General features: G+C 37.9%; 1 protein-coding gene across 3 annotated transcripts in view; it reads right to left on the bottom strand.

Annotated features, from left to right (window-relative positions):
- Positions 1-6,675: 6,675 nt before the first annotated feature.
- The window catches only part of LOC113107255 (metalloprotease TIKI2), a 56,409-nt gene continuing 46,369 nt past the window's right edge, over positions 6,676-16,715 (bottom strand). Inside the window, exons 5-7 of one of the 3 annotated variants that reach the window (XM_026269632.1) lie at positions 11,015-11,105; positions 7,618-7,863; positions 6,676-7,523 (exon numbers count right to left, since the gene is read on the bottom strand). In XM_026269632.1, coding sequence (XP_026125417.1) covers positions 7,298-7,523; positions 7,618-7,863; positions 11,015-11,105 — 563 coding nt within the window. In that variant the 3' untranslated portion in view covers positions 6,676-7,297. Of the gene's footprint in view, positions 7,524-7,617; positions 7,867-11,014; positions 11,106-16,715 lie in introns of all 3 variants that reach the window. The other 2 variants (XM_026269631.1, XM_026269630.1) reach the window with 2 other exon arrangements.

Here is a 16,715-nt window from a genome sequence, read left to right as displayed (position 1 = left end):
ATAATTGCGATCCCCATAACTTTTAACTGACTTTTTGTTGCATAACAGCAAAGATGGTTATTTTAAAAAGACAGTTACGAGAAAGCGCGCGTGTGAGCGCGCAAGAGAAAGACTCTGCAGATCTCGATTTATGTCACAAAAACTACACTTAAGCAAAAGGCCACTGAGAGTATGGCAGGCCGTTTTCACCTTTATTCCTTAAACTGATCTAGCATCTAAAGTAAACGAATCGTAGACGATTGAAAATGATAAATTCGAGGCCTCTCTAAAGGCGAGTCAAAGTGGAAATCTTTTGAAAACCCTCACCGGGAATCTACTCATCCTAAACCCCCACGCATCTCTTTATGCAAACCAAGGCTGGCCCTTCAATTAATCTCATTGTCTTTGATCAACACTTGTGGCTAAATTTAAACCCATTGGCACTCGGCTGCCCATATGTGGCAAGCTGTATGAGTGGTCGTGCGACCACGATTGGTTTGATAAATACAATTATGACAAGGCACAAAAGACCTGAATATCCATTTCTAAGGAGTGGAACGAGTGTTTTTCCCGCCACATACAGTACATCGCCCTGGTAACGGCGCCTCTAGAATGCAGATCAGGCGCTTGGCTCTTGTGTTCTTCTCAGCAATCGAGTTTGATAGCTGTCACTTTTGTTCACAGGAAAAGAGGGCAGGTGGAAATTACAATGTGCTCCGAAACCATCGCCCAGATCTCTTTCCTCTCTCCAGTTTTGAATTGATCAATTTGCCTCCTTTTTTCTTTTTTGCCCTTCCACTTACGAGCGCCAGAGTCCTATAAAACCGCTCACTTAGGCGCGCGCGGCGGCAGCGGGAGAGAGGTCAGTGTTATCCAAACAGTGCCATCGGGCCATTTGCTATAGCACCCTCCAGCCAGCAAGCCGGAGGAATCAGAGCCCGTCACTTCAATCAAGCTTACAAGCACAAGCTGTGCACAATGAATTTATAATGCCAAGAGCAGAGGCGCAAAATCACACCAGAAGAGCAAGGGAGAGGGAAACGTGGAGAGAGAGATGGAGAGTGTGTGGGAGGTGAAAAGCATTGCACACACACTGAGACACACATTGACACACACACACACAAATAGAGTATTATGCTATCGGTGTCAATGGCTACTATTTTGCTTGTGCGGTTGCTTGTTTACAGATGGAAATAAACAAGTGATTGTTGAAGGTGAGAAAATAGACTGTGAGCAAAGCCAGCAGTAAACAGGGACCTGTTGTTATTGTGTATGTGTGTGTGTGTGTATGCCAACAGTGTTAATGTGCTATTGTCAGGTATAGCTGCTGTGTGGGTGTCTAGTTATGAAGGTTTATTTCAAGAAGCGTCTGTGTTTTCACAACACTTTATAAGTGTAACAAAATACTGTGACTAGCTATTTGAATATGGTGTGTGTGTGTGTACGTTTGTCAGGGATGTTTGCCCATTTTACACCTGGCTGGTGGCCTTTGACCACATTAAGTTCTTAGTTATTATGGCTGCTCTTATCATGTAGCTACAATCAAACATTTAAAGAGAGATACATATACATGTTTACCTAAAGAAATCGAATAGGAATGACAGAGCATAAAATAATGTGAAAATAAGAGGAAACATCTTGAGGTGAGGAGAAAATGAATCGAGCTGTAGTTCCTCATCTGTCCTCTAGTTTTAAATGGAGGCCAGTCAGTCTTTGGCAAACAGGATGTTTTTACGAGGCAGCACTGCAATTACCTGTTACCTTGACTGTCTCGGGTTTAAGAGCACGTCGGCCTTGGGGTTACCTGGATACACCTGGGGGAGGTGATAAAGATCTTAAGTTAATGGAGCCAGTGAGTTCAAATTAAACCCATTCTAAGTTAGTCTCCAGGTTTTCATCAGAGTGGGTCTGAGGCCTATTACCTTGTCTGTCTCCAGGGTCTCAGTTAAGGACAGATGCCATTCACTGTGTATTTCTGCATCTACAAATAAAGCTAAATGCTGTTTCCATGGTGTGGACCTCACCCTGCAACACTTTCGGTGACATTTCCATCAGGTGTCTGTTACTGACTGATGGGAAAATATTTGATCCCTTATCTGTGCATGTTTCCCATCACCTAAAATTAGAATTTGCATATGTGTGTGTGTGAATATCTGTATGTGCCTGTGTGTGTGTTTGCATAGTGAGCATTTAGCATCAGTTAGCAGACAATGGCCTCCAAAAACACACACTCACCCCATAGCTCTGTTTGATCAAATTTAATCCAGGCCCATTTGACCTCCACCTTCCCTATGACCTCTAGCAAACTCCTCGGGGAGATGAAGGCTAAGGTGTGTGTTTGTATGCCTTGATGTCTGACTAAGGAGTAAACGCTGATGGTCAAACACACATCCCTTTTTTTCTTTCACTCTCTGTCTTCTCACTTCCAAATGCACCCCAATCCATTCCTCTCCTCCTCCCATAAAACATAAAATTCCAGCATAGCGTGGTTTTTATTTGATCTGTCAACATAGTCTGCAAAAACCTGGTTTATTTTTTCCAGTTTTGCTTTTTTACAAAACATCTAACCTCGGTTTTTGTACACTCTGCTCATTATTCAGTGTGTGAGCAGTGCTTGTTGATCTGTAGACCCCTTTACTCAGAACCATTTTGGGGTCAAATGATGCCTTCTTTTGCTTAGTCAATAAAAATAATGTTAGAATTAGTATTCATTACGGGGACAGCATCTTTGGATAAAATCATATTTGTTTCTCTCTTTTTACCATCTAGCTGCCTCAGCAGACAAGCTTTCATGTGTATGTAATTATCAGACATCATTATGTGCTGATTGTCATCGCTGGAGCATCAAAGCTTGGGATCCCGCGTGCGTCAGTGAAGCTTACCACTACTTTCCCCCTCGCGCTCTCTCTCTCTCTCGCTATGTCCAATCATTTATTTATTAATTTATTTATTTTGAATAAATTTGTTGGCGTCTGTTTTTGAGTGCACTCTCTCGAGCTGCAGTCGGTATCAAAGAGAGCGCGTGAAGTGCCCCTTGTTCACAAATAATGAATCGGTGAAACGTCGAGAAAACCTGTGAACCTCGACATACACCCCTCTTTCTTAATTCGCTCTCATTCTCTTTCCATATTAAAACATTTCTTCCTGGGTAGCAAAATATGTATTCCATAGCGCGCCACGACATAGAGACATGCCACAAAATAATGCAAACTTATCTTGTGTAACCTATTTCAGTTTCTGTTTTAACACATTTTATTTTCACCTCTGTAACTTATGTTTGTGTGTGTGTGTGTGTGTGTGTGTATATATATATATATATATATATATATATATATATATATACATACATATTTTTTTTTGCCTGCTAGTAATTAAAACAGGCTATATTTTTAGAAACAACTTGTCATAAATTGGGCTAGTTTGAAACACTTATATAAAATATGGACATTTTAAATGTTCTGTACTAATTTACAGTGAAAATATTATAGGCCTACTTCTTTAAAATAATTATTAAGCTACGTCCAATCGTCTCCCTTTCATTTAAAAATTTTAATTGAACATGGTAAACATTTAATTCAAACAAAGCAAATTAAAAATCGGAAAAAAAAGGCTACAGCACAAAACGTGCTCAAATACGTTCCATAATATTCGTAGTTTATTTCTTTAAATGTAGACGAAAGCGTGGATATATAGCGATATTAAAAATAGAACCTGTTCATTTGACACATTTTTGTCATTTGTTATTCATAACTAAAATTATAAGCGAAATTTTAAAATCTTACTATAAACTATTTTTTTATTTACGTTTATATTTTTAAACATACTGTCACTTCAGGAGGTAAACATAATTAATTCCTCGAAACTGCATTAAAAGCGGTTATGTAACTTCTATATTTATATAGCCTATTATGTAGCCAACATGTTGTTTGTCATAAGATATAACTCCAGAGAGATTTTTAATTAAAGGATATTGTATTAAGACAATGAATGTTGGTTTATCCTTGAATGGCTCCTACTTTATTGTCTGACACCCACACAAGGGCAAAATAACCTCAATGGAAACACTGTGTAGCATATACATTATAGAACAGTAATATATTTTGTAATAATAACAAGATTATCGACATTTTGTAAAATGGGGAGAGCTGCATTTTTTTCAAGGTGAATATTGATGCACTAATGTGTTTTTCAGATGTTCCTTTGAAGGAACTGGAATAACAGCACTTATTTGAAATAATAAATTGTCCTTACCTGGTGATCTCTGAAGAAAGGGCTTTCAATGGCAGTCCCTCACATTAGCAACAAAGGCCCTTCTTGTTATGTGTTTTAGAAACATGTCCCTGAATTTGTATTGATCAGATGAATCCTAATATAGCCTGAATTTATAATGTTATATTTGAAAGACCTCGAGTTGATAACCATTGTGTGCATGCTTTATCTTTCGCTCTGCTCAATTAGAACTGCTGTAGATATATTTCCAGAGAGCATTTGAGGGCCCCAAACAAAATAATAAATACAATCTAATATTAATTATTGGCTATCCTCAGCATCCCCACAATGTAGACAAGATGCTGAAACTACTCCGTCTTGGTCTGGCCCTGATGGGCCTTAACCTTGGACCATTTGACCGTGCAAAGGGGGGCTTTAAAGCCGAGGGGGTCCTGGAGGTGTGTGGGCAAAGTCATGCCTTCCACATTATATGCTTTAACATGGATAGCAAATCCAGCACGGTTAAACAAACTTAACCTTCATTTGTGAAACGGTGCAACTCAAAGGGCAGAAAACGACTTGTGAAAGTAATTACCGCTAGGGAAAAGCAACAGAGGGAGAGAGAGAGAGAGAGAGAGAGAGAAAGACGGAGTGAAGGTAAAGAACAGAAATCATTTAAGATGAAGAGGCATTTTTAATGAGTTTGCTCAGACATTGATTTTCCCCAGTAATCTTTTATTAATATGCATTGGGCACTCTGTCCCCAAGCCCAGGGAGGGGTCACAGCCTGTCAGGACCCCTACTCCCTCAAATAACACCCCAAAGCCCAGGGAAAATGGTATTTTAGCAAAGGCAAACATTGTCCTGTCTTGGCTTAAGGGGCCGAATAGCTGTTTATTTTAAAACTTGTTCCTCTCTGCCTGGATAAGTGACACACTTTGAGGCAGAGCGTCAGGAGGTGAATATATATATATATATATATATATATACAAGATATAAGAAATTCATAACATTGATATCTAGCTTTACTTATTGATTTTATTTAATATATTAGATGCCAAGTTGCCTAAGTGTTTGAACTTAATTCACCCAACCACAGTATTTAATTGGAAGGAAAAACATATTAAGAATTGTGCAGAATAATTAAATACATAAAAATGCTATATAGATGAAAGAGTGAAATTTATTAATTTCATGGTAAAACAATTTTATTTTTGTTCCTATTAGCCTACATTTATTTTAACTAAACATATTGAAACATATATAGGCTAGCGTTTCAAATAATTTAATATTAAGCATTTGTCAGTGCTTTTAGTTGCTTTAAAGTTTAGCTAACTGAGACAAAACTTCTAAAGATAAAATTATGACAAGGATTGTTATTGTTACTGCATTTTAGTAGGTCTACTGTGTGATAGCCTTTATTATTTATATCACAATTGTTTATTATAACAACTTAAAATTATATTGTTATATAAAAATTTGATAATTGTTTTTTTATTTAACGTAGACAAACCATGCATCTTTTGAAACGTATTTCTTAAGGTTGCACGCGAGACTGCAACCCATTTCTTTCAGTTATAAAGGCGTTGTCTGCCACCTAGTGGCTACAACAGGATGGATTCATTACTTTAAATGGGTGTAAAGGGGAAGTTGATCCTACAAAAATGTTTTCTAATTTTTACTTACGCCATTCTAACGCAGTGTTTTCTTCTTCCTTGAAACATAAAGGAGATAGATAGCTTTTCAGTACAAAGTTAAATTCCAAGCTAGGCCTATACCAGAAAGATAATAAGTACCATACAACTATGAATGTCCATATGAATTGTCATCAATATTAAAAGTCTTCAGAAGCCACGAAGAACATATTGATTTTAACTCCTTGACCTGCGATTTTTTTCCCCTGTGCACTTGCGTCTGTTTTGATCAGTCGCATGCATAGACTGTAGGTCACATGACAAGCGAGAACAAGGGCCTATGACGTCAATATTTGTATGAATTTATTTATTTATTTTAGCTTGAAATTTAACGTTACTATCCGCTTTTATTGTGTGGAAAATTTGTCTGAAGATATTCTACCTGACAGGAAGAAAGAAAATAATATTGCTTTGGGACTGCCTGAGGCTGAGTAATGGCAAAATTATTGTATTTTTATTTGTGGCTGAACTGTTCATTTCAGTTATGTGCTAAATCATCTTTGAAAATGTGTAGCTATTCTAATATCATGTCGACCACACTGTACCATTTCCGTTCCTTTTAAATAAATACTATTTTCGCATTTTATTAGACAATTTCGTACTATATAGCTAATAATAATAATTTGTATATTTAATATTATTAATAATAATAATCATAGTACAGTTATAGGCTATTATACAAAATTATAATAACATTGTATGGCTTGAGTGCCAGTAGAGGGCAGTATACATTGATTTCTCGGCAACGCTGCAAAATATCAATGGACAAGGCAAGTTTGTTAACATAACTATAACTTTAATACTTGAGAAATGCATGAAAATATACTCTTCATGAAGTAATAAATATAAAAATTCTGTATGAACAAATGCACAATTTACAAAATATAAGTGTCATCTCTGTGAACTAGTTAAGTTATCTGTCAGTGACCATATTACATAATAAGTCTCTATTATATAATTTAGGTGTTTAAGCTTAACCTCATATTGATAGTTTTGGTATAGTTTCTTTTAGCCCCATATCATTTATTAGAACACATTCATATTTAGCTGTCTGCTCTGATGGGGCGATGGGGAACAGTCATGGTGGTATTCACATAAAAAGGTACAATCTAAGCTGATTCTTATGAATCATCTCTGGGCAGAGTCATTGCATAAGTATAACAAAATGTTCTTGCTTTTATCCTATTGTTATTCTTTCAGACTACCATTCTGCCAGATGTAACAATTAGAAATTACTTACATACGTCTACTGTTACATACTGCGGCAACTAATTTACTGTAGGCAGACATCCAAATCTGATCTAAGCAGTACCTAAATGTACTTCACTGCCATTTAATTTTACCACAGGCAAAGTCACTCAGATAAAATTCTGATTGATTTGGTTCGTGAGCTTCCAAGAGACCCATTTCCCTCTTCAGGAAGTGAAAAGCAGTTGTGAAATGAGACAGGCCAAAAGGCAAGTCAGTTCATATGTTGAGTTTGGAGTAGCGAAGTCAAGTGCCCTGGGGTTTGTGGGGTGGCTGGAAGACTTCAGTCTGTCTCGGAGCGGCGTTCGTCTTTGCTGTTGTTCCTGTCGTGTTCGAGGAGGTTCCACCGTCACATAGCCATTGGTTATCCTTACATTCGGGTTTGGAGTCGTGCTGAGGTCAACATGAAAACAAAAATGTGGATTTTGTTAGTTAAAAGCAGCTTTGAATTCCCTGTTGTGGCTTCTGGCATGCGTTCTGTCCTCACCTGTCTCCTATGCGCACCCACAGGTCACTGAACAGCCGCGGTCGACTGTGTGTATGATGGGTTTTACGGGGGCGCTTGTAGCGGCCAAACTCCTCGAGCTGGCTGAGGCTGTCTGGCAGCAGCATGTGGGAGAGTTCTTCCTGGCTGATCTCCTCTGGCTCAGGAGGTTCTGATATCCATTCCGTCACTGCCTCAGAGCTGCCTTCAGTGGGATTCACAGTAGTCCCCTCCACCTCAGACCAGCTCCTTCTGTCAGAACATGTGGAAGTTATAAAACTTGAGGTATGCAAAAAGATAAAATTGAAATGGTTAAAACGCAAGTATCGATATATATGCTTAAAATTAAGGATGCATGATATATCAGCACCATATTTGTCATCAGAAAATATTAGATATTTCTGCTGTCATCTAACACTCACTCAAATATTTAGCTATGTTTAATAATTTAATAATGTAAATTCTTCAGTAAATCTCCAAATATAATTTTTTTACCTGTACATTATAATGTGGTGATGTCTAAATTGAGTTGATGCCATAAAAATGTTACATTTTACACTTTAAAAATTATTTTTTGAGGTTGTAAATAAAACTCGGATTATTGGAGTATGTTTCAGAAGAAAATACTATCTTGTCTTTCTACTTCAGAATTTCATGTTTAAATCAATGTGTTACTTGCCGGCTTTCTTATTTGAAAATATTATAATATTAGCATGTATTTTGTTGGCTAATTTTTGAAAGTAAGTAGCAATTTCTGAGTGAAAATCATTTCAAAGTAAATCCCATACCACATTTTTTGTGTAGTTTTAGTTAATTTATTTAAAATAATTATTCAAATTATTATTATGTGTTCTTAGATAAAAATCAAGTATTTTACAATTAATCATTTACACCATGGACATAACTCTTAAATTACTGATATGGGACAGAATTTTAATATTTTAATAGTTTAATTATTTTTATATAAATGTAATTGTAGAATTTAAAGGGACTAATTTGAGTTTATATTTGGTTACATTTTTAATTAGTTGTATTATTAATTCAAATTTCAACATAAGCCATTTATGACATTAAGTAATTCCCTATATATCTCTATTGGTCTGAATTTTTTATATTTAAAAAAAGTGGATTTATACATACAAAGGTTATCTGAGAACTGTGCAGTGTCAGGAGACACTTTTGAAGTACTGGAGATAACATCCCTGCAGTGTTTCAAAGAAGCTCTGGCTTAGTGGGAGTGTGTGTGGACTTCTTTGGACTTCAAACAGTGTTATATCAACCTTTCGGCTTGCTAAGAATTCACAATGAGTCAGTGAGGTCAAAGCCACAAGCTCCAAGTCTTGAGCTCCCTTACTGATATCCAAGTTTAGGCTTAACTACCAGTTCATGTTGCTATTAAATGTGTTATATAATCACCACCTTAGTATCATCCATACTAACTAAAGAATTGAATATTACAGACATCTGGACATAGATTTTACCACAGTGTACCAGTAGGGCGTAGTATTGCCCAAGTTTATGCGACTCTATACTTGTCACCTCCGGCTTGTGAGTGCCCACTGGGGCATTTTATTGCAGTTAACATCAGCCAAAGCCGTGCACACTGGTAAACCGTCCTTCATTCCGAACTGCCTCATTGCGGTTAGGCCAACCCGCCGTGTTTAGTACGTCCACAAAGTGTTTTGTTTGGTTTGAATCTCGTAATCACCCATATGTGCACCACAAACACACTACAGGACTGTTTTCGGGCCTCAAGTTTGTGGTTTATGAGCTTTTAGTAAACACATGTCCGGCTGCCATTGCACGTTGTTATACTTGCCCATCATATCACCTCATTTTTTCGCTTTACAGTGGAGAGGAAGTGAGCAGAAGGGAGCGTGGGCCTATAAAGCTGAAAGGGTTTGTGTTTCTTAACCACAGTCAGTCCGTCATTCAGCCGGTCCATCCAGCTGTCAGATTGTTACCACAGCCACTGTCATCATCTCCAGCAATCTGAGAACCCCCCCTTCAAGCTCACTTTCTCTGCCTCTATTACTTCCACTGCCGCAGTGTGCCAAAGGAAATTGTTCGCACTAAAATTTGCAATAGGAGGTTTTTCAAACTACACCGGCTGGATGTTGCGGTGGTGGTTGGGCGCTTTGCAAGTTCGAACTACCTTTCTGGGACCGTTCAATTGCTCGGCGTTCTCATTTTTCCATTTGCGCCTTTGTTGGGTGTTGGAGCCATTACAACAGCTATTTAATGAGTACAACCTACACAGCCTTTGGATCACCTCTTTCCAGCTCCCCTAAAGGCCTGTTGAGTAATGGTACAAGTATGCCAGCGATGAAGGTGGGTTGTCTTTGTTTGAGCAGGCATAGCACCCCTCTCTAAGACAAATGGGTGAGGCATGAGTTGGCACAGCGCTGGTCTGGCCCACTCTGTCATGGTTAGCAGGGGGAGATCAAAGGGATAGTTTAACCCTGTTTGCAGTTTAGCACAGTAAGTGGAATATCCTCTCAGTGAATTACAATGTGCTTGGGGTTTCGATGTGGTGAAACATGATGCTTTGCTGAGCCTGTGTATGAAGTATGTATCATTATATTCTTTGCCACAGGATATTCGGGAAAGTTTGTTGTTTAAATAACTTTATAATTATTAGGTGTGTGGGCAAGGTATTGGCATAGGAAGAAAAGGAATTAGAAGAGGACAGAATCAGAATAGGGAAAGGGTGAAGAGAAGAACTTTCCTTGTGAGAACCATAAAGCCAAGTGTGAGAGCAGAATTGTACACCATTTTATATTTAGGGTGACGCTTTAGTATAGGGCCAGTTCCCTAAAGTTGCTTATTAACATGCTTGTTATTAACATATTGGTTGTTTATTAATACTTAAGGTCCAAAATTTTCACAGGTTAAAAAACATACCTCACGATATGTCAATCATGTTTTCACACTGCCACAGAAACTGTCATCCGACTAGTATTTTTTTTTTAATTGATCAAAAATGTTTAAAAAAAAATGTATTCGTTTTTGCACCATAGTAGGCATTAAAAAAAAAACGTATGCAAAAATCGTGTGCATGATTTATTCATTTTTTCTTGAATGTCATGTACGAGGTAACAGAATGCATAATTTAATTAGTAGATTTCTATGCCTTAATTTAATATTTAGTTTATATATTAATTCATACTTGACAAATTAACTATTGTGGACCAGGGTGGAGGAGAACTCCCAGAATGCAGTACCTGTGTTGAATTTCTTGCCATTGTAATTCAGTAGATTCTATTTCTTGTCATTCCAATTAAATTTCCTGTGTGATGTGGCCAACACACTCATAAACTCAATAGGAGCCAGTTGTTCGATTCAGAATTTTGCACAATTCTGGTATGGAGTGTGTGTGTGTGAGAGTGTGTGTACTCACTGTGTGATGGGCTCTTGTGCTGGTGTGTGCTCCACATCATAGCCCTCCTGGCGCAGGATGTCCAGTACACTGTGATTCCCCAGAAAATGACCTGCAGCACACAACAAACAAGTAGCAGCCATGTTAAAGAGGAAAGGTGTGCAAATATTAAGAGAAAGCAGATAAGAGCATGTAGTCTTGGGGGTGACACTCTCTCAAGAACCCTCCTTTTCTTGTGTTCTTGATCTCGAGGTGCACTTGTTCCTTCAAGAATGGGGCTATATAAAATGCCCGTGTTTATGTTCTCTCCGCCTTGGCTCTCACGTGTAATACACTCATAATTCCTTCACTCTTGAGACATCAAACGCACGCGCTCCAGCGCCATGCTGATGAAAGCTGTTTCACTTCTTTGCACAGCCGATAATCCCATGTGTCACTCAACTCAGCAATAAGCGCTAATACAGCCTGACCTCATCGCCTCAGCATGCTCCGTGAGCTTATTAACGGCACGCTGAAAATCTTCAAGGCTGTCTCTTTTCATGCTTCTTTATCATCATTATTTTGCTGATCAGTCGTGAAGACAGGGCGGGGGATGGGGAGTGAGGGGCCCACAATGCTTTCTTGGCCGCCAAGTTCAAAGGCTGCTGGGGCGACTGGCACGGAGCGTGAAGAGGCTACCGCTGAGCGTCGGTCAGATCAGACGGCCAGATTACGGCGCTACGCCCTTCGGCATGGTGGGAAGAAACAGGCGGCCCATTGAGGTGCTCCCCTTGTGTTCCACACCTCATCTTCGTTCCCAGTGTCAGACGCGGACAGGTTCAATGACACGGCGGCATGATCAGCGGGCTTTCACACCCACATCCTCTGTTTAATGTTCATATTAAACTCTGTTAGAATGTACTTTCATGGAAATGTTGAATAAAACAGCCATGCCTCTGTATTCTGCGTGTGAGGTCGAGAGGTTCAATTTATGTGCTGTATTTATTTGCAGGGTTCCAGCCACATAAATAACCCTGCCGGACAGAGCACTCTCACAGACTTTGGCTACTGGAGGAAGTAGTTACTCGAGAAGTGTTCAGCTACTACAGGAAGTAGTTAGCTTAGGTTTCAGGCTGCGGTGAGGTGCGGTAGGTCACCTAGCTACCAAATTGGTGAGATTTTTCTTGGTTGGGACTTTTTAAGGCTGTATGATACGTACACGTCGTGTTGGAAATATCTTATCTGCAAGTTAAACGCACATGAACTTCACCACCAAACGGTAATTACACATGGGAAACTCAAAGGTGTTTGGCTACTGGAGGAAGTAGTTACTCAAGAAGTCTTTGGCTATTAGAGGAAGTAGTTAGCTTAGGTTTCAGGCTGCGGTGAGTTGGGTTGGTCACCTCGCTACTAAATTGTTGAGGTGTTTCTTGTTTAGGACTTGTTCACAAGAATTGAAAATAAAGCAGACTTGACTTGACTTGACTTTAGGGACTTTGGTGCATTCAAGTCTTGTCAGATAGATAGTATTTGTGAGTTGAATGCACATGCACCCCTATATCATAATTATATGTAGAAAACTCAAGCCCAGAGTTTCAGAGTTGATGACGTGACAGTAAAATTATGTCAAGGGTAATAGATGCAGTTGATGGTCATTTTTATTTACAATAAAACTACTTAAATGGTTTTGAAACAAAATATGTATTGTACAATTTCTATGGAATATTTAACAATTTATTTTACAAAAAAACACAGCTGATGCACATTCTTTATTCATCTTTTTTAAGAGTTAAAAAAATAATGCTGATTTTTTTAGGTACATTGAAAGGTACATTGATATCTTGCTCTGACCAAACTGAATTAATTGTACCTGACGTTAAGGCTGTGCAATAATAGTCAAATAGATACTCATGATTATTTAAAAACAGAACCCTGATTATTAATCATGATTATTGTCATTTTAAATCTTGTTACATTTCATCACAATTATTGCATTTTCACATAAGCATGAAGAAAACATTAACTCGCATGATATGCTCACAGATTTATTTAAACAATGCAAACAACCATTTGAAAGAAAACAGACTGGCTTTATTACACTTTTAATTTGAGTACAATATCTCAATAGAGAGGATAGTAACACTTTAGTATAGGCCTATTAATAACATATTGACTGTTTATATACTCATAAAGAATATTGTACATAATGTGTAATGTACTCTAATCCTAGCCAATACCTAAACTTAACAACTACCTAACTTACTATTAAAAAACAGCAAATTTGTAGTTTGAGGCAAAAGTTAATTAGATTGTTAATAGCAAGAATTGGACCTTAAAATAAAATGTGACCCAGATCACTAAACTACAGCTTAACTGTACATGTTTGCCTATAAGGCAGCACTTTTTCCATACTGTAGAGAGAATGCATTTACATGGTTGCCAGGTTGGGAAGACTATCTAAACCACTGGGCAGATAATGAATCGATTTCTGGAAAAAAAAAAAAGCTTTAACTGGGATATTTAAACTCTTGAAATCTGGCAGCTGCAGATTCAGATGATTATGTTTAATAACTCAAAGCAGAAATCGGGATCATGATTAAAATACAATTCCTCATGCAGCCATACCTGACGCCATAATTATGACTTCCCAACTTATAAATATGAACTTCCCAGCAGGACTTGAATGCACCATTACTGAAGCATTCTCCTTTAATTAATGCAAGGAGGCAGGCGCATGCTACAAAACAAATCAGCCTGAACTAATCTCTTGCATTCATTCTTTTAAGGCACCCACACCCAAAACACTGGCACACGATAAATAAATATACACACCCAGAAACAAACAAACAAACCCATGCTCCGCACACACACACTCGCAGCTCACCAAAGGATGATACAGTTCATTATGTATATTTGGGATGTTTATTTCATAACCGCAGTTAGCATATTCTGATTACCAAGAACAAACTGCTGTTTCAAAATCTTGAAAACACAGCCAGTACACGCAGGCCTTAAACAAATCCATTTGCAAAAGCAAAGGCTTAGCAAAAAGCTCCTGGCTTTACGCTAGTTATGCTCAAATCCTTCATCCAAATCACAGAGATGAGACAGGTGCAGTGACTGTCAGTTCATTCCCTCTGAATCAGTCTGAAAACAGCACATGTAGTGTTTCCATTGCTGGAATAGGAGTATTTTTTGTCAACCCATAGTTTTTTATTAGTAGACCATAGTGGGAATGATTCTATAGGTTCGATTCCCAGGGAATGTGCCTACTTTGAATTCACTGTAAGTGGCTATTAATAACAGTGTCTGCCCTATTAATAAATGTGAATGTTTGACTAATGTCTTTACAGCCTGGCTTTTACTGTAATGTGGAAATCCACAGCTTGAACTATATGCTCTCTCTCTCTGACTTTCATCAGACTTGTTCCCATTTTCTCTCTCGTGGTAATTAGGGCTCTCAATCACTTTATAGCAGGACTTCTTTGGTGCATTTATACTTTTTCCATACCCCTCTCTCCACTCGGCCCTTCATCATACTCAGAAGATGTACTGTGAATGGTTCAGGTGTTGGTTTGAGTATTTTGGGTTGTGTCCAAATATGTCAGCACCTTCGGGATACATGATACATTACACACAAGAGCATACATACATATACAGCCAATGTTTTAGGTTTATGAGCAGTGTTTTACACACCAGTTTCTTAGTTTAAGTCATAGTTACTGTTATTTATTTAGAAGTTATTTAGATTTAGAGACATTTTTAATATATGTAATAATTGTACATAAAAAAAAATTTGGTAACACTTTAGTATAGGGTCCAATTCTCACTGATAACTAGTTGCTTATTAGCATGCCTATTATTAACATATTGGCTATTTATCAATGCTTGTAAAATACATATAATGCATGACATCCATAATCCCACCCAATACCCTAAATTTAATAACTACCTTATAAACTATTAATAAGCAGCAAATTAGGAATTAATTGAGGCAAAAGTCATAGTTAATGGTTAGTTAATAGTGAGAATTGGACCTTACAATAAAGTGTGACCAAATTTTTTATTAATTTTACACTTCCTAAAATAGCATTTAATTTAATATGCCATTAATATGTAAAACAGCCCAAACCTAAATTGTTAGGATATTAATACATTGCAGTATTATTTTTTGTCATCATATTTTGTATGAAGTAAATTAATAACCATAATTGAATCTTTTTAATCTTTTTATTTTATTTTGCTAAATCACAATTTCTTTGTCAAACTTTAACATATTTGTCAGTAGTCAAGCATTGTTAGTGTATGTTTGTGTAACACTTGATGAGGAATCACACATATAAATTGACTGATACTGAGTTCACACACAATAGGCCTCATTGTCTGCCAAAAAACAAAATATTCCTCAGCAAGAGTGAACTGTAGAAAGAAAAGAGAAAGCACAAATAGTCAGAAATATGATTCGAATTTGAAAGGCATTGTAGGTGCCCAGAATTCATTTGTCTTTGATCATAGTACTACTTTTGGGTTGTTTTCTCTCTGCTTGCTGTCCATTATTATGAGCATGTATGCATCTGTGTGTGTGTGTCTGTGTGTGTGTCAGAGGATGCTCGAGGATAGCCTCTATCTCTGACTTATTCATTTTTCTGCTATCCAACACTCACCCTACAAACGACGAACACAATAACCCTACAAACGACTGACCTCTAATGCAGCACAGCTCTGTCTAATCCATGCGTACATACACTACCTTCTACAAGTTTTTACAGCAGCAGGAAATCTATAAATCTCAACATGGTCTCTGAGTCAACAAACCCTCTCCGCCGCCCCGGGTGTACGCGAGAGTATATGACCCACAGATCAGCAAGGAGAGCAGCTCTCACACCTCTTATAAATCTCAGAGTGAGATCAGGAAATTCCAGCCCTCGGGCCATCCCGGGGATCTGAGCTGAGTCGAGAGATTAGTGAGAATTAAGGGGGTGCTGCTCTCTTTTACCTGTCCAAAGGGACTCCTCTGGTGGTAGTTCAGCAGACTCCATAATAAGGGCACACTCTCTGTGATGTAGGGGTTCGGGGAACTGGGCTGAACTGTTTAAAGATCTGTTTGGGGTTCAAGGGTTTGATGCAGAAACATTGAAACTGTTTCCTTTATGGCTTTAAATATTTACATTTCTTTTACAGTAACTGTAGGGTGGCAGGCAAGCAGATTTACCAAAGAGAGAAAGAGAGAGTTAATCCAATGGTTGGGGACATTTTCACAGTTGGGGAAATGTGGAAATGGGGTAAAGAGACAAAAAAGGGGCAGCAGGAGTGCATTAACAGTTAAAGTTCACAAGGGTTAAAGTATTTAGGGGAAATTGCCCCTACCGTTTGTTTTAGTTTTTGACAAGATGGGGTCCTACTTCTTTTCTTGTAATGCTTAGGAGGCTTTGTGAAGCAGTGGGCATGACTGAAGAAAAAGAAGACTTTCTTGCACATAAATAGACATGAAATGGTGCGTGCACACATACTTGCAGAGCAAAAACTGTACTTTGTATTGAATAGGTATTGCACAACTTTTTGCGTGTATATCTTTCTCTGACTGTCTTTTTTATATGTGTGTGTGCTTATATATATTTGTACAGATATATATCTGTACAGATTTTTTTGTATCGTCTCTGTTGCGGCTATATGCTCATGTGACGTTTTTGTTCATTTAAGCATTGCGTTTTATGTTTAGATGCAATCAGCAGCGAAAGATAAC

This window comes from Carassius auratus, chromosome 8 (genome assembly GCF_003368295.1).
Source record: "Carassius auratus strain Wakin chromosome 8, ASM336829v1, whole genome shotgun sequence".
Taxonomy (NCBI): Eukaryota; Metazoa; Chordata; class Actinopteri; order Cypriniformes; family Cyprinidae; genus Carassius; species Carassius auratus.
This window is presented reverse-complemented; position numbering and strand designations above follow the sequence as displayed.